The sequence below is a fragment of the Lissotriton vulgaris genome, chromosome 10, assembly GCF_964263255.1.
Source record: "Lissotriton vulgaris chromosome 10, aLisVul1.2, whole genome shotgun sequence".
Lineage (NCBI taxonomy): Eukaryota > Metazoa > Chordata > Amphibia > Caudata > Salamandridae > Lissotriton > Lissotriton vulgaris.
This window is the reverse complement of record NC_141698.1, coordinates 852,247,201-852,266,421: the sequence shown is the minus strand read 5'-3', so window position 1 is coordinate 852,266,421 and position 19,221 is coordinate 852,247,201. Positions and strand designations below refer to the sequence as shown.

Below are 19,221 nucleotides of genomic sequence, written 5' to 3'. Positions count from 1 at the left end.
GGCTCCGCACGTCATTTCCAGAGCGGATCAGTGTTGTTGGAGAGCCACACGGCTTCACCTACTGGCCTGCTGGGGTACTGCTGGAAAATTTCCAGCTCCAGTCTGAGGCCTAGGAGATAGTCAAACGGTGAGGACTCTGTGGCTAGAAGTCTCTATCATAACTGTCTATTGATAATCCAAAATTAATGAGTCCAAGTTATGAGTAGAATGCATTCACATATTAATGGCAATATCCAAGCTTTTGGCTTTGCTAATGTTTTTTGGTGATGCTGTTCTGTTTGAAGCAAAAAGAAAAAAGTGCTTGTTTGCCGATGGGTTACTACACATGCATGCATATGCATCATGAAGCCTTTATTTTACTTTTAATTTCGAGTTCCAACATGCAGGAAACCAAGCTACACAATCTGCCAGGTAGCAAACAGCAGTGATGGTCTTGCCCAAAAAGTTTTTAAAAATCGATATTTCTTTCAAAAACAAGACAAGTAGGAGTTGGGAGGTACAGAAGAGTGGGTGGTGAGTGAAAGCCAATGGCACGCATGAGCAAGAAGGCTGAGGGCTTCGGAGCAAGGGAGGAGCCAGGGGAGATTAAAAAAATAACAAAAAAGCAAAAAAATTAAAATACAGGGCAGGGAACGCAATCGACTATCTAAGGGCAGGGGGAGCAACACAGAAAGCATAGTATGGGAAGTTGCACATGGAGGAGAGAGCCAGACAACGCATGCTTGCCCATGGAGAGATTATAACAAAACAAAGAAATTGTCTCCTGTTGTGAAGTGTTGCAAGGTTACAAGTCTCCTGTTCAAAAGGTGGGTAATGAAGCTGTGTTCCAAGGATAGGACAAATGCATGAATAGGAAAGCAAATCATTGAGTAAGATGAAAGCAAAAAAAAAACAGACTGAAAAGAACAGGACTTTACAATAGACCGCTGAAAGCTACAATCTTTCTGTAGTGAAACCTAAATCTAAGTGTTAGAAATTGAGGTTTCTGTTTGGCAGAGTATACAACATGCCCAAGCACGAACCACAGTCGTAGTCAGGGTAAGCCACATACACAAGCTAAATTAACCTGTGCTCACCCTTTGGTAGCGTGCCACAAATCAGTCAGGCTTAACTTAAGAGGCAATATGTAAAGTGTTTGTGCACACCTTAATTACCATAACATGATGAAAACACCACAAAAAGACTCCACACCAGTTTAGCAAAATAGAGACTATTTATCGGATTAAAACTAGACCAAAGCGACAAAACTCTAATTAATAGGACTCGAGATATGAATTTTTAAAAATTAAAGCCAGAAAAAAGTGATTAGAAGTCACTAGCAGTCAAAAGTTAACTTTTGGTCACGAGGGACGGGTGCAAATCCAAAGTATAGGGTGACTGTGATGGACGGCAGGACGGCTACAGAATCTACGCAGGGCCAGCTGAAAAAGTATCTCATATGGAGGAAAGCACTGAATTTGAAGACTCGATCCGTCATTTCCGATCCATACAGTAGGGCCACTGTGTCGACGCCGAGCCTTGCAGATGGTGTCAAAGGATCGGTGCTGCATTGTAGTTCAGCCATGCAGGGATGTCCTCAGATCGGTGCTGTGTCGTCATTGAGTCTCGCAGTTGGGACCAATTTCATTGTCGATTCGGCACTTCATCAGCGTCGAAGAGTGATGCGCTGATTTTTCTCAGGCTGTTGGGTCGATGCACCACATTTAAAAAAAAAACTTCTGCCTAACCCACTTCCGATCCCTAGGACTGGAGGGGGGCACCTCAGCAAGGGTAGGACTCATAGATTGCAGAGTACAGCAGCATCAGCAGAGTTAAAAGAAATATTTTTGTACCTGAGATTTCACAAAACAAGAGGCACGCCAGTAAGCCCTAGGAAATGGGATGTAGAGAGCAGGTACTGTCCTTCTCACAGGTAAGAAGCAGCAGGTACCAGGACAACACACCAGAGCAAGTTGCAAAGGGGCAGTCCGACCTAAAGCACAGCAATCAATAGGCAGCTGGCAAGCACAGCAGAGCAAGTAGCAAAGTGGCAGTCCCCCCCTACAGCACAACAGCTCTGCTTCCAGGCAGCATTTCCTTGGTTCCAGTGCAGTTTTCATTTGGTGGTGTCAGAGTTCCAGTACTTATACCCAAATGTGCCTTTGAATTGGAAGAGACATCAAAGAGACCTTTGAAAATCACAAGGTCCATGCTTTTCCTGCCCTGGCACCAGACATAGTACAGGGAGGGTATGCAGCTCTTTGTGTGGGGACAGGCACTGCAATAGTCAGATGAAGGTGTCAGCTCCTTCCTCACACTCTACCTCACGAAGGCCCATCTGCCCTGGATGGGCTATCAGGATGAAAATGTCACACACCTTCTCCCTTTGTGTGACTGTCTATAGGGAATGCACAAGAGGCCTGCTGCCACTCAACCCAGACGTGTATTCAGAGACAGGCAGAGGCACGCAAAGGCACAGAATGGTTAAACTAAGAAAATGCCAATTTTCTAAAGGTGTAATTTTCAGACATACAACTTAACCCCTTCCCTGCTCCGCAAATTTCGCCACGGGGGTCTAGGGGTGGGCGTAGCGCTCCTGTACTTATGACGGCTCCCGGCGTCATGACCCCACCCACTCAATAATTCACCCGCACCGGCGGGGAATTAGTGCCACGTTGTTGGAGTGGCAGCGGCATGACGGCTCCACATCGTCATGAGCACACGCCGCCTGTGACTCATGACGGCGTGGAGCCGTCATGAGCACCCAACGGGTTAAAATCCGACTTCACCATTAATTGTGATTTTAAATTGTAAGTCCAGAGACACCAAACTCTAAATTTCGATCTGCTCCCAATTGGAAATTACACATAATAGCTGTTTAAGGCAATCTCAATGTTATCCAATGGGGAAGATAGGCCTTACAGTCGGATTTAAAAGTATTTCACTACCAGAACATGTACAAATTAAAAGTACATGTCCTACTAGTGAAGTGGTGTGGCTCACTGGTTAGAGGCGGCAGACCAGAGAGCAGAGGACGGCCCGGGACCAGGGTTCGATTCCCGGCGGGGCAGGTTTCTGGATCAGGGTCAGCGGACTCGATAATTCTCTCGCCTCGGTGCCCACTCTGATCAGCGATCACACTCGGCAACTCTGGGCATTAGCTTGCCTCATCTTCACTAACGGCCCCACCAGACTGCCGGGGATGCCTGGTCTCACCCTGGAGATACCCATTAAGGGACCATCTCTCAGGGAAGCCAGGAAGGGTTTCGCAGCGGTCGAAGCGCCTGGGACCCTACGGGTAAGTAGTGCGCTATATAAATGCCAATACACTTTTTAAATATACTGCACCCTTCCCATGGGCCTATCTAGGGCTTACTTTAGGGGTGACTTACATGAAATAAAAAGGAAGGTTTCGTCCCTGCAAGTGGGTTAACTTACCAGGTCCAAATGGCAGTTTAAAAAGGCACAGACAGGTCCTGCAATGGCAGACCTGCCTAAGCAATGTTTAAAGGGCTACTGAGTGGGTGTCACAATCAGTGCTTCAAGCCCACTGGCAGCATTTAATTTACAGGCCCTGGCTACATATAGCGCACTTTACCAGGGACTTATAGGTAAATTAAATATGCCAATTATGGATAAGCCAATTTTACCATGTTTAAAGTACAGGGCATATGTATAGTATTGGTAAAGTGTCCAGAATCTTAAAGCCAGCAAAAATGAAATCAGCAAAACAGGAGGTCAGGCAGCAAAAAGTCTGGGGAAACGACACCAAGGATGCCAGGTCTAACAGTAAGATAGAGCGAAAAGAAAGAAAGAAAAAAAATTGTGATAGAGAATGGAGGTATGTTGAGAAAAACAAAGGTTACTCATCAATACAACACAAGGGATTAATTAATTTGTTACCTCATAATGTCGCTCTCCAGCAGATGTAGATTTGCCCTAGAGTGAAATACTTTTTAGATTATTTCCCATCATCAGGATGAGAATTCCCATGCCTGCATTTCTTTTTACTTTTTACTTTTTGTACTGCTGGCAGTACATTAGCACATAACTTGTACCTATATTCACGTCACTTATCTATATCCTTTCCAGTTTTTTGTTCTTAAGTGAATCAGCGTCAACTGACTTTTAAGGCTGTTTGTGAATCTTTCTCCATATGGCTTCTTAACATCCAGAATCACATTTCTCATCACTGGAGGTTTTTTTAATAAATCCACATGCATTTGTTTCAAACCATGGAGAGGCTCTGGGCATTATGGCACCAGGGACATCAGTAGGTTCCTGATGGACTGGGGGACTTTTGCATCTGATTATGCACTTCTGTACAAGCAGCTGATTTTCTTGAGGGTGTGCACATTCATTTTCTTTGTTGCTCCGCAGAACACTTGTAAAGAGTATCTGCAAATTGAACTCTTGTGGTTACTATTCCTTTCGCAGAATAAGTGAGTCTTTGCCCAGCAACGACCTATTGGCTAGGGTTAAACCAAACTTTATTTAAAATCTGCTATCGCCAAGTTCATTGCTGAAATATTGCTTGGCTGTCATTGATGCACTTCTCTGTAAAGAGCCAAAGTTATTTATTGAGTCTAAGTTGTGCCTGGGCTATAATTACATATTGGGTTCACTGTCTCTTAGGTGCCCTTTCTGCGGACTGAGGCAGCGCACCAGATTACACACAGAAAGGTACTGTCAACAGAGCAGGTGCGTTTTTGCACTAAGAAGAGCGCATTAGTATAAGACAGGGCAACCACAGGCCTGTGTTTTTGTGGTGGCCAACAGGCCTCATATTGGAGGGGGAGAAGGGATCCCCACCAGTCAATCCACTCTCCTACAGGGGAATACCTGGCAGGTAGGTACTTGTGTATCCCTTCTCTCATAGCACCCCAATGGGGCATACTGACAGTGTGCCACCTTTGAGTGGCACAAATAAGTGTGCCCCATGATGACTTCCTCGCCATGGTGCCCGCAGGGGTAACACAGCCTGGGTGCATCATCAAAGGATTCCTTCATGACCACCCTGGCGCAAAATGTGCACCAGCAAGATCCAAATTATAAAAGGGGCAGCACAAGCATCTGTCACCCCTTCAAAAATACGAAAGAGCCGCAAAACACAGATGCAAACGCCCGTTGCATCAATGGAGCTTTCTGCTGAATGATTTAGATTTGAGAAAAAAACTGGTCTGTGATCAGTATGAATGACTCCTGAATTCACTCACTCTTCCGGCTAACATGATTGCGCCAGGATTCCACCTTTCAAGACTTCTAGATGCAGGAACGCACCAGATCAAAGGGTCTGCTCATTAGTCTCGACAGCACTACATTGACGTTTCAATTAGGAATCACTTCCTTACAGATGGAATCCTCCGTAATTACTTTTTTAATTGACTTTGACAACAGGAAAAAATAAGCATCTCCCCCTCTCCTTTTGTACTTCGCTATTCTCATGAAGGGAACTGAGGTAAAAGTAAGTTGCCGACTGGACCTCACTTCATGCATGATGTGAGGTCAGATGTCTTTCGGTGACCAATCAATTGTGGCATCTGATGTTAAACCTCTCCAATTTCTTCTGCTAGCACTTTGGTGTTTAACTACTCCATGCTTGGCATTATTCAGGGTTAAATTGAGACTGGGTTTCCAAACTGCAATTCTTCAGCAGCCAGCATGCAATGTTCCCTAGCTGAAGCCAGCCTGAATGGAAGGACTGGAAATGTTGCAGCTGAACCAAAAACAAACACATGTTATTTACTGTGGCACATCTGACTGGAGAATGAAAACGTGTCATGTAAATCTACAGACACGAGCCACCTTCTAAAGCACGCAATTCTGTACGACTTCATCAGATATTTGATGGACAGTTGCCTTGTTGTTGTTTTTTGTATTTAATGGCATATTAAATCAAGAAACAGAGATCCGGATTTCGTTTTAATCCTCACCCGTTGTTGGGAAATGGGAATTATGTTCAGTAGCATCATTTATCTATTTCCGTTTCTGGCACCCTTGCAACAACATACTTGAACAGTAGATTCTCCCCTGTCATCAAGATGTTTCCTTAGAGTTCAAGGGTGGGTTCGGAGCGGCAAGGTGGGCGCCGGCTGGAGAATGTAAATGTAAATGTGTGTCTCTTGTAAAGCGCACTGCTACCCGGAGGCGTCCTGGCGCTATAGACCGCTGGGGAACCCGTCCTGGCTTTCCCTGTGAGATGTTCCCTCCTGGGTATCTCCAAGGTGAAACCAGGCATTCCCGGCGTTTGTGGGGGGCCGTTGTGGAGATGAGGAAAGCTAATGCCCAGAGTTGCCGAGTGTGATCCCTGGTTAGAGTAGGCACCGAGGCGAGAATTATCGAGTCCGCTGACCCTGGTTCACGAGCCTGCCGCGTCGGTAATTGAACCCTGGTCCCGGGCCGTCCTCTGCTTCCAGGCCTGCCGCCTCTAACCAGTGAGTCACACCACTCCACTATGTAATGTAAGAGGGAAACTACTCAAGATTTTATGGCAAGGTACGGAGGCCAATTTAATGCAATCCTCCCATACTGGTCCAAAGTGATCTCCTCCTACTCCACACAACTGCAGGTCAGTTATATGGCTAATGCTGCTTTTCTCGAAGATCTTTTAAAAATAAATCTTAATAACGAGGAAACTGCCTTCATTCCCAAATCTGCACTGCTCTATTAATGGGCCTGGTCACTGAATCAGCCATGGGCAAACCCGTTTCTAAAATGTGATTCAAAGCATCTTTTCTGACATCTACAAGCTAAGCAAAGGGCTCCATCACACAGGCATCAAGTTAGCTTTCAACCAAATGCGTGTGTCTGACATTTGCTGATGTTATAGCATTAAGCTTCTTCAAAGCTACCAAAAATGGCTCTAGCACTGCTTCATTAACCTTTACTAATGGATCGGTAATAATTCCTGAGGGCAGCAATGTTTTTTGAGGTGTTGTTGATTCACTTCATTTTGTCAATTGCAGTTTTAAATTCTCCACAGTACATTTTTTAATGTTTCAGCATTTGTTATACTGTTCGAGTGAGGAAATCACCCACTCGCAATTCATCTAGATCACTTTCATTCTGTAAATCTATTGACAGGACCATCTGAACACAATCTTTTCTCCTGTTTGAAAAGCTGAGTGAAAACCAAAATTCCTTAAGGCTTGGAAATGTCTGAGAGACTGATCAATTCTCAGCAAGTGGCTCATTATATAGAGGGTGGAATCCTTTCCTTTACCAACTCACAAAATGAGGCCATCCACTGCACGTTTCACAAGTCTGTAAGAAATTGGGTTGTTGGTTGACTGGGGTGTAAGTCCTGGTCCTGGTCAAGCAACAACCACTGTTGCAAGGATTTTGCTCAGGAACAGAACTATGCTCGGGACCATAGAACATCGGCATGCAGGGTCTGACTCACCATATCACCTCAGTATCCATAAGCCTGAGTACGACCAGCCATGGTGCCTCACTTGCCCCCTTACCCATACTAGAGAAGCAAGGGGAATTGGCACCCCAGAACACAACTCTCTCAAATTTCTCAGGGATCGCAGTAACAGGACACACCTTTTTGCTCACTCACTCATACCTGTCCATAATAAGATAACCAAGAGACACGAAGGAGGTTTAGAATATACATTTTAACTTTCGTGTCCTAAAATGCAGTATTCGTACCACAATTAGAAAACAAATGTATACAAACATACTGTTAGCATGGTCAATAAACCACATATCATAAAAAGCCCTGTCATGTTATAAAACAGAGTAGCCTAAACCCCTCTCTCCTTCTACCAAAAGAACATGTTACTTACCTTCGGTAACAATACATTTGTAAGAGACATATATTAGTTATAGATTCCTTACCTTAGAATTAAGACCAGGCGTCAGACTGGATCGGAATTTTTTTTTTCAGCAGTACTCCTGTGCGTTGGTAGGTGGCGTTGGTCGACTCCGCGTTCGCCGCCAGTGTTGTGATCGCCGGGATGACATCACAGTATCTACTTAGATGCCGCCCCTGCGCGCTGACGTCAGTTCTTTAACACGACATTCCAAGGCAGAAACGCAAGATACTGACCACTGGTGCACAAAATTGGGCCCTGCAAGGGAGTCCCTAGCCCTAGAAGTCAGTTTGTAGAATGGGGAGAATGGGTGGTGCAGTAAGGAATCTATAACTAATTTATGTCTCTTACAGATATATCATTACCGAAGGTAAGTAACTTGTTCATCTGAAAGAGGCTAGTTATAGATTCCATACCTTAGAATACATACCCCAGCAATACCAACCCCGGGGAGGGTCTGTGAACTAAGTTCACACCAGAAAGTCATGCAGAACTGAACGGACAAAGAAGCCGTCTCTTCGGACTTGACTATCCAGGAAGTAATGCTTAGTGAACGTGTGCAGTGACGCCCATGCGGCTGCCTGGCAGATGTCACTGAGGGGGACTCCACGTCCCAAAGCAGTAGTGGCTGCCTTCGCCCCGGGGGAATGGGCATGCAGTCCTATCGGAGGATCCTTTTTTGCCAAGGAATAACAAATTTTAATGCACAGAACGACCCATCAAGAGATGGTCTGTTTTTGCACGGCCCGACCTTTCTTGGTGCCCACATAGCCAACAAAGAGCTGATTGTCTACCCGGAATTGTTTTGTGCGATCTAGATAAAATAATAATGCATGTTTTGGATCCAAACGGTGGAGTCTTTCCTCCTCCTTGGAAGGATGCAGGGGCAGGAAGAAGGTTGGCGAAGTGATGCTCTGTCCTATGTGGAAAGAGGTAACCACTTTGGGTAGAAAAGAAGGCCGAGTTTGAAGGACAACCTTGTCCGGATGGATAGAAAGGAAAGGAGGTTTAGAAGATAGCACCTGAAGCTTACTCACCCTGCGAGCAGAAGTGATGGCAACCAGAAAAGCAGTTTTAAGAGTCAAGAGTATGAGAGGACAAATATTTAGCACCTCAAAAGGAGCGCACATAAGGTAAGTTAAGATAAAATGTAAGTCCCGCTGGGGCATTACTAAAGGAATAGGAGGAAAAAGGTGAGTAATGACCTTAAGAAAGCCATTTACAATAGGAGATTTTAAAAGAGAAGGCTGATCAGGGTAGCGAAGAAAGGTAGAAATGTCCAAAAGATAGCCTTAAAGGGTGCCCAGAGAGAGCCCTGCTGGGCCAAAGAAAAAATTAAGAGGAGAACCTCTGAAAGAGGGGCAGAAAGGGGATCCGCAGCCTTTGCTGTGCACTATGCCACAAATTTGTTCCATCTACAGGCGCATACTGTTTTAGTTGAAGGACGCCTGGCTTACAAGATGACATTACAAACTTTGGGAGAGAGGTTGGAAGCTTTCAATTAACACCGCTCAATCTCCACACAAGGAGGTGGAGGCTGGACAGGTTTGGGTGGAGAACCGCCCACTGCTTCTGCGACAGAAGATCCTCCAGAAGAGGCAGTCTGATCGGAGGATTGATGGCATTGTTCAAGAGCTTGGGATACCAGTCTCTTCATGCCCAGTCCGGAGCCACAAGAATAACTTGGGCCCGGTCGCGATTGATCTTCTTCAGCACTCTGGGCAGAAGTGGTATAGGTGGAAAGGGGTATAGTAGACCGAAATTCCACTCACGAAGAAATGAGTTGCAGAGCAAGTGGCACATGGAAATTCCAATGTGCAGAACCGCTGACATTGCGTGTTCTCTTCGGTGGCAAACAGATCTAACCAAGAGCCTCCCTACTGTGGAAAGAGATCTTGCACCACCCCTGAGTGAAGACGCCATTCGTGAACCATCATGCACTGGCGGCAGAGTTCGTCCACCCTGGCGTTCAGAGACCCTACCAGGGCCATGCCCTGATGTTTGAACCATGTCCAAAGGCGAAGAACCTCTTGACATAGGGTCCATGACCCCACCCGGTTTGTTGCAGTACCACATGGCGGTGGTGTTGTCCGTGAACACCTGCACTACTCTTCCTCTCATGGAAGGAATGCCTTCAGTGCAAGACGAATCGCCCGTAGCTCCAGAAGGTTGATGTGGAGCCCGGACTCTGCCAGAGAACAAAGGCCTCTGATTTCCACCTCTCCCATGTGGCCGCCCCATCCCAGGAGTGATGCATCTGTCACCACTGTGAACTCTGGTTGAGGAAGGGAAAAGGATCTGCCATTTACCCAATTCTGATCCATTAGCCACCACTGCAATTGGTGTGCAGTGCCCTCCGGGATCTAGACGCATTCAGAAAGATTGCCCTAATGCTGCGCCCACTGGAACTTCAGGTCCCACTGCACAGCCTGCATATGCCACCTGGCATGATCCACCAGCAGGATGCAGGAGGCCATGAGGCCCAGCAGCCTCAGGGTCATTCTCCCGAAAATCAGGGATAGAGGCTGAACCATCTGTATCATAACCCGAATATCCAGCACTCGCTGCTCGGGAGGATAGACCCGAAACAATGCTGTGTCAAGAATTGCTCCTATGAATAAGAGTTCCTGAGAGGGAATCAGGTACGACTTCGGCAGGTTGATTGTTAACCCCAGTGAATGCAGGAGGTCTGCCATAGTCCAGAGGTGGGAGACGATAGCCTGGGGTGAGTCCGCCTTCAACAGCCAGTCGTCGAGTTAGGGAAGACTGGAACCCCCTGATCTGCGCAAATGAGCTGCGACCACTGCCATCACTTTTGTAAACACCCAAGGGTTGCTGGTAAGGCCAAAGGGGAGCATGGTAAACTGAAAACGCTTGTGGCTTACTATGAACCGCAGGTAGCGGCGGTGGGCAGGCAAGACGGGCTTGTGAAAATAAGCGTCCTGCAAGTCAAATGCTACCATCCAGTCTCCAGGGTCGAGGGCAGACAGGACCTGAGCCAATGTCAACATTTTGACTTCTCCTTCCGGAGGAAGCGGATGACGTCCCTGAGATCCAAGACAGGATGCAGGCCTTTGTCCTTCTTGGGTACCTGGAAGTGGTGGGAATAACAACCACGACCTACTTCTGGCACAGGGACTCGCTCAATGACTCCCTTGGCCAAGAGAGCCGTAACTTCCTGACAGAGAAGGGCCAAGTGATCCTCAACACATGCGATGGAGTGTTGGTGGCATGGAGGGAGGGATAGTCTTGAAGGTGAGGGAGTAGCTCCTTCTGACTACTATCTGCATAATCCACCTGTCCAACGTGATGTTTTGCCAGTGGGGGAGGTGATGGCAGGTACTCCCGCACACTGGCGACTGGTGGCCCTGAAAAGTCGGACTAGGAAGGTTTGGAGGCAGCTGTATGTGGGGGGATATTGGTGGACTGACCCGCCTACTGGCCCCCGGACCCACGACGCTGGGTCCCACGTCCCCGGCCACAAAGAGTCTGGGTGGCCTGTGTGGCCCTGTGGCTCCGGGTGGAACTTGGTGGGGCACCATTTCAATGGCTATGAAAGGGGCAAAAGGCTGGCTGCATGGGCGAGAAGTTGCTGCAAGGCCAAAGGACCTCGCCGTATCCCTAGAGTCCTTGAAGCGCGCGAGCGCATTATCTGACTTGTCACCAAACAGCCGACGGACATCAAAAAGCATGTCCAAAAGAGTAGATTGGATATCCCCGAAAATCCATAGGTCCTCAGCCAGGCGTAGCACCTCAGGGCTACCGATGTGGAAATCATCCTGCCCAGCGATTTGGCGGTATCCAGCCCACACCGGATGGTGAACTTCGCTGCGTCTTGACCCTCAGCAAAAGTGCGGGCGAGCACGGCCCGGGCCTCCTCCGGGCACTGTGGCAGCACTCTCGCAACCGTGTCCCACACCGAATGAGTGTAACGGCTCAAGAGTCATGCGTTGTTCACCGACCACAGTCCTACGCTGGCGGAAGAAAACATCTTCTTCCCAAATTGGCCCAGCTTCTTGGATTCCCTATCTTGAGGAGCTGTAGGGATAGTGCTTCCTTTGGAGGATGAGGCTTGGACCACCAGGCTCTCGGGGATAGGGTGTTGGGAGAGGACAAGCGGGTCACCCTGGGCCTGGTGGTGGCGTCAGGCAATCATCCTATCCACAGGAGCCCCTGTGCTGGGCTTGAACCAGGAGCCCAGAAGGACATCAGTGAGGGCCTCATTGAAAGGCAGCAATGGCTCCGAAGAGGCTGCTGCCGGCTGAAGCACGTTAGTCAGGAGGTTAGTCCTGACTGCCAATGTAGGGAGCTCAAGGCCCAAGGCCTCAGCCGTCCAACACAACACCACAGTGTAGGAGACTCCCTCCTCCGTGGCCACAGTAGGGGGAGAAAGAAAACCAAGGTATGGGGAGGTATCCAGCCCAGTGGTCTCACCCAACTCCTCTCTCCAGTCCAGCTCTTCAAGCTGGTCCTCCTGTGCTCCCCCCCAGCTGCACACAGCGCTGTTGTGTAGGCCTCGGTAGCGCCCCCCCCCCGATAACTCACCAAAAATGGCACTGGGAGTTCAGTCCTTAACCCATGTATCTCCCTGACAGGTCCGCCAGCAGGCGCCCGCCGCTGCGTGGCAGTCACAGTGGTCTGATATCAGACTAGCTTCTCAGGTGCAGTCTCCAGCAATGAGGGGCAACAGTGCCTCCACCCAAGAGTTGGCAGGTGTAGATAGGGAAGTCTTGGTCAGTGCTGCTGGCTCCTCACGACGCCAGCACAGCCCAGCCCTCACACAGCCCGGTCTTGATCAGAGTAAGGCTTTACCTTCCCTCCGGGCCCAGCGCCCTGCTTCCAACTCTCTCCTCAGCTCCAGGGAAGCGAGGCACCATGGCAGACAGATTCAGGTCAGTCCCATGAAGTGCCAACCACGTCTCGCCTCTAGTGATGTCGTTCACAAGGATAGCGCTGCTCCGACTCTCTCCTATATCCTCACTCAGGCCGCCATCTTGCGAGGCCTGCTGTATCTCAGCAGCAGCGTGTACAGGGCCCCAGCGAGTATCTGTTTATTGGCGGTGCCATTGCTCTCCTGCTGTCACGTTTCAGCAGCAGAGCACTCCAGGCATAACCAGGTAGCAAATTTGGGTTACGATCGTCCCATCCAGGCCACACTCAAGTGTGTCCATCTTGCTAGCCAGCTCTCTGGTCCCCCCAGTAGCTGGATCATTCACTCACAATCTTCTTTTCAACATACTGCAAATCACAGTCCTCACAATAAGGTAGAACCTAATCCCAGTTCAAGAAGACAATATTACAAAACAAGGGAGTAAAAGTTTGAATGGATCTGTAGAATGAAAACGGATAAGCAGCTTTTTCGGTTACTTTAAGGGTTCTGCCTCAGCCCTCCTTGTTTAAATCACCTACTGTGAAGAGATTTCTTAAAGAATTACAGCATATGTTTCCATTGAAGCTCTTTGTGATGCCACATTGGGAGTTAAATTTCGTTCTCACTTTTTCAATGTGCAAGCCTTCTGAGCCAATGCACGGTTATCCACGTCATCTGTTGACCCTGAAAATACTCAAACCTAAAATCTGTAATCCTGCTATTCTCATAACTGTAACCAAGCTTTCAACAGAGCATAGCCAGTTTGATCACATATGAAATGGAGCAACTCAAAACTTTGGGCCAAATATCATTGAGAGGGCACAATCTGGAATATCACTTGAGCAAATCAAAGAGGTACACTAAGCCATACCCCACAAAATGCATCAATAAGGCATCAAATCTAGCAAGCAGTTATTTAATATCTGAAGCCAAGCCTTGCATCCCACATGAAAGAATTCTTCCCTTAGCTAATATCTACCTCTAAAACATATTAAACATGTCTCTTTCAAAGGGAACTGTTCATGGAACCTGTAAAATAAAACTATCACATATCTCTGGAACAAACTAACTGCAAAACCATAAGGTATAGTGATTCACCATCTGATCTCCGGCAAAATCTTGGAAAGAGGTGGTTAGTCCAACATGTGGAACAAAACGAACTTCTACATGATATAAATGTTCTTGCAACCATCATAGATCTTTTTATCATCCTAAGTGAAGGAAACAAGGTACTCCTCAAACAATATATGCGTATCAATCATTCAATCAGGGTTGTTGAAGTGGAACTACTCACCCGTGAGGGTCTCAAGGCACTGGGGTGGCAGCTCAATTGAGGGTCATCCGAAGAGCCAGGTCATGAGGTCCTAATGGATGGGGACCAGCCAAAAAGCCAGGTCTTGAGGTCCTTCCTGAACTGAGACAGTGTGGGTGCTTGTCGGAGGTGGAGGGAGAGGTCGTTCAAGGCCTTTGTTTCGAGGTAGGTGAAGGACTTTCTTCCTGTTCTGGTCCTGTGGATGCGAGGGATGTTGGCCAGCGAGAGGTTGGCTGATCGGAGGTGTCTTTTGGGTGAGTGGAAAAAGAGGCGGCTGTTCAGGTATATTGGTCCGGGGTTGTGCGGGGCCTTGAATGAGTGGATGAGGAGTTTGAAGGTTATTCTTCTTTCGACTGGGAGCCAGTGGAGATCGCGGAGGTGTTGGGTGATGTGGCTGCGGCAGGGGATGTTGAGGATTAGTCTGGCTGCGGCGTTCTGGACAGTCTGGAATTTGCGCAGGGAATTCTTATTGATTCCGGCATAGAGCGCGTTGCCGTAGTCAAGTCTGCTACTGATGAGCGCGTGCATGATGGTTTTTGGGGATTCGGGTGGGATCCATCTGAAAGTCTTTCGAAGCATGCGGAGGGTGTTGAAGCAGGACTAACATAAAGCAATGATTTGGTGGTTCATTTTGAACGATGTGTACAGTATTATGGTGAGGTTTTGTGCGTGGTCCGTCGTGGTAGGGGGATTTCCTAGGCTGGGGGCCACCAGGAGTCGTCCCATGTGGTGGGGGTGGAACCCCGTCCCATGCGAAGCAGGTGGAGCCAAGGATGATGACTTCTGTTTTCGCGGAAGTGGGTTTCAGGCATGTGTTCTTCATCCAGGTGGCGACAGCTTTCATCCCTTCTTGGAAGTTGAGTTTGGTGATGTTGGGTTCATTGGTGAGAGAGAGGATGATCTGGGTGTTCTCGGCGTCGGTGATGATGCTGAGCCTGTGGTTTCGGACAATGGTTGCGAGTGGTGCCATGTAGATGTTGAAATGGGGGAGCCCTGGGGCACTCCACAGTTGGTCTCTGTCAGTTCCGAGAGGTAGGGTGGGAGTCTGACTCACTGGGTTCAGCTGGTGAGGTATGAGAATATCAAGTCAAGGGCCTTGTGTTTAATGCCGGGGTCTCGGAGTCTGGTGGCTAGGTTGCAGTGGGAGACAGTGTTGAAAGCAGCCGAGAGGTCCAGGAGGATGAGGGCTGCTGTTTTGCCCCGGTCGAGGAGGGAGGGGATGTTGTCGGTGGGTGCGACTATAGCGGTCTCAGTGCAGTGGTTGCTGCGGAATCTGGATTGGAAAATATCCAGGACATTGTTAGTTTCAATAAAATTTGCTAGCTGGGTGTTGCCTGCCTTATGGACCCCAATATAAATTTAGACAAATGGTATGCACTGCCCCCAACGGCACAAAATGTGGGAAGACTGCTTAGGTAGGGGCAGGGTTAACAGCATAACTGAATGTTACACCCAGTGCCAAGTATCCGCTAAGCATGGCTCCACACTCTGGAGATAGAGGATCCTGGACAAGGGATCTAATGCCTCTGCCCTCAAAGACCACGTGAAAAGGGCTTTGATCATGTACAGTGGGAGCTCAGGACACGGTGTATAGCTTTTGTCCACACTGTACACCCTGTCTCCTTGGTCTCAGTGTCAACATGGAAATGCACTATATCTATTATTTTATTTTTCAAAGTTCTTAAATTGTTTGGTGGAACGCCAGTAAAGGAACTCATTATATTTTTTGTGAATCATTTTGGGTTGTGCTCATTTTGTTAGCACCTTTCCTAATTCACAGCCCGTCCATTCACAGCTCATCAACCTCATACTGTCATCCAAGAATTAAGCATACTATTCTCTCCCTTATTTCCAAAGGGGTCAAAGTGTGCTCTCCCGGCCACTATGTGTGCTCCATAATGTTTTTGTCTTGACACAGGGTTCCTGAACCACTGACATCAGAAGATGAAACAAAACTTCCAATCTGAAACAGCCAGTCAGATTTTTGCTGTCTGTGACGTATGTAATCACTAACGTGGCCAGAAGGAAAACAATGTCTCCGCCAACTAGATTCATAAAAATGTTTAATTTGTGTTTCACAAACCAGAAGTTTGCATACAAGATAACTACTAAAAATATTTTAAAGAGGCGTGACTCAGCACCCACTCATTGTCATGGTTTCTAGTAAAAAGCAAGTCAATACAACGTATGCAGTTTAATCACATAATGCACAGACTCAAACATTAATGTTTTTAATAAAAATGTGGGTTGAGTGTGCGCTATATGATTCAGTTGTGATTGAACTGCATACTTTGAATTGACATGCATATTACTAGAACCGTGATAATGAGTGGGTGCTGAGTCACGCTTCTTTCAAATGTTGATGGAGTTTCTCCTGTTTGACAGAGTAAGATGACGGATCTTCCAGACTCGTGAACCCCGATATTTGAATACAACCATAACCTACTATAGAGATACGTGGGATTTCACTTTGCCTCAGTCTCTCCTTTGTAAATCACTATTGAAAATAGTTTGAAGCTCCATATATCGTGTAGAGCCATTACCCACAAATTCCTATCACTGAATGTTTTAGGCACACTGTCCCTGCCGTCCCAAAACACCAATGCTTCTCAGTTGATATCTGCTGGTTTTGTCTGCTGACCTACCCTCCTAGTGCTTACCTCAGACTAGTTACATCTGCATGCCCCACACCACCATTGCCTTTCTCACCAACACTGCAATACACACAGCACTACTGCCACAAACACAAGGCGCTATGTACACCCATCACAACACAGATCGCATACAGCAATTTATAGCTCAGACCTATTTGCTTTGCCAATGATTGTTCCTAAATTTCATGTAGTCACTTTCTTGTGAATTGCTATTTAAATGTTTAAACCATACTTACTGTTGTACGTAGACCTGGAATTTGAGTTGAATGGAATACTCCATTTCTGGGTCTGGCCTTGGGCCTAGACGATTCTATGGATTTCTCCTGAAGTCTTTTTGCCTTCTATTGAATAAAAGAGGAACACAATTACACTTTGAGATGAGTAGAGGGCATTAACAAATATGAAAAATATATTATTATGAAATTTATCCTATATGTGGCCATCCAAAACCCTTGCACATAGGTGCATACAGGCTCATGCAATATATTTACAAGGTTAAAATAACAGATATCATATCATCAAATAATCAATGCACGTATCACTTCACCTAGTTACTTAGATGTGCACACGAAAGGACCCTGAGGAGATGGGAAGTATTTCACAATTACTTGCAACAACACAGTTTTATGTACTATACATAGTTACCATTCACTCACTTTAGACATACCATCAACAGTTAAAACAGATGAACAAGTATGTCTAGAATACTAAACAAACAACATAATGCAGAAGCTCCAGATATGTTGAGGACCCCCTGAAGGTTTCAACACTGATTATGTTACTCAGGTTTTCTGTGGGACATAATCTGCTGGTAATTATTTACCAGACGTGGTACTAGTTTGCAGTAACTGACATCTTTATTTACATTTATCAGATATCAAACTTACAAATCTGAGGACATTTGGGTAAAATTATGCTGGACGGGGTGACATTTACACCCTGCAAGTGTCTTCTAATTGTGAATTTTGTGTAACCCTTCAATGTGTGACATAATTGGTAACTATTTGATGTATCACCCCCCTCGGGGTCTTTGAAACGTAAAACCTCAATAAAAAGATTTAAACAAAAACATTTGTTATTTACATTTATATCTGTTCACCCTGTTACGTACATACCAGGTATGATAGAACTTGCTAATCTGTTGTTTTTTTTTTATTAAGGAGGCTTCTGAACATTTATTCATCGTTTGACATTGCTAATACATTTTCACCTTCACCTTTTAGCTAGTTTAATATTCTCATTTCACATTTCAATATGGCCGCTGCCTTTGACACTAAATCACTTGTACCTTGTATTAGTCCTATTTCGTTTTCTTATCACAAGTCTCGCTCCACTGCGTTTATTTCTAATTGGCACTGGGAGCATGCCACACTAGAGAATTGAACACTTATGCAGAGAGACACGTTTTGCACGGTGTACGAGTAAGTATTGGAATATGGGATATGCCGAACGCCGGGCATGCCCTTCTCGCGTGCCTTGAGGCACCATTTGTTTTTCCACTTTGCTCCGGTTTACCATTAACGGGCACTCTTAAGTTTGTTTTTAGGTCTTGCCTGTGGTTGCAGCGCAAATCGCTGCTTGCTATGCGAGGGCTTCTTGTAATCGATACAATTTCAGAAGGGGACTTAAGCCACGCCATTCTTTTCCATTGGCTTGCGTCAGTGATTTTGTTAAACGCCGGCGCGCGATTGCCAATCGGGCTTTTGGGTTACCGCCTTGTCCACTTTTAGGACGGCCCATTTGGACAGCCCAACGCCATCTTTGTTCCTGTGACATATGAGGGTCGCGCGCGCTTGTTAACATATACGTCTATTTTCATTTGGTAGATACAGAGCAGCGCTGGGCTCACTCATAAAGCACACCGTTCACAGGAGGTATTGGAGGCCTGAGGGGGGAGCGGGCACCTTTGCCAGTGGACCCCGGCGGACTTGGGCGCACTGCTCTCCTCCCCTCATGCTGCATATGTTTGCTCACACTCTGTCCCCGTAGCTAGCCTTGTAGCCTGACGTGAGGCCGAACCAGAGCTCCATGTGGCGTGCACTGGGGTGGCGAGGGCTTTGCTGTTTGTAGCTGGGCCGGACTGTTGGATGTTTGTAGCTGGGGGGTGGGGGTGGGGTGGGGGGGGGATATTGCCGCTTCCGTCCCATCCAGCACCGTTGAACAGGTTAGTGACAGTGATGTGGTGTTGTGTGAGGGTGAGTGTGGCCGGAGGGCTGATTGTACCATATTATGCATCTCCTCGGCTGGCACTGGTGTCCAATGCCTGCCATATGCCTGTGTGGTGAGTAGCTGGTGCCAGCGACGGCTCTCGAGTTCCATCTTAGGTTGGGCAGGTTCTGTCCTGATGTGAGCTCTTGTAACACGCTGTGTACGTTTTCGTGGATATGGCTCTTGTCAGCATTACCCTACTTCTCAAGTATGTTGCCTGTCTGTGCTATGTCGGATGTGTATGTAGTGTTGTGCCTCATGTGTGCCCTTCAGGTTATGCATGTGGTGTGCAGTAGGCAATGCTTACATGCTACTGTGCTGGGCATGTGTGTGATTAGCATGACCATTCGTGTAGTGCTGGTCAAAAACTACATTTTC

The 19,221-nt window shown here is 47.0% G+C and overlaps 1 protein-coding gene across 1 annotated transcript in view; it reads right to left on the bottom strand.

Annotated features, from left to right (window-relative positions):
• Window positions 1–19,221, bottom strand: part of CFAP69 (cilia and flagella associated protein 69) — a 552,009-nt gene that overhangs the window by 8,065 nt on the left and 524,723 nt on the right. The window contains exon 22 of the mRNA XM_086941791.1: window positions 16,872–16,976. Within this exon, the coding sequence (XP_086797917.1) occupies window positions 16,872–16,976 (105 nt within the window). The remainder of the gene's footprint in view (window positions 1–16,871; window positions 16,977–19,221) is intronic.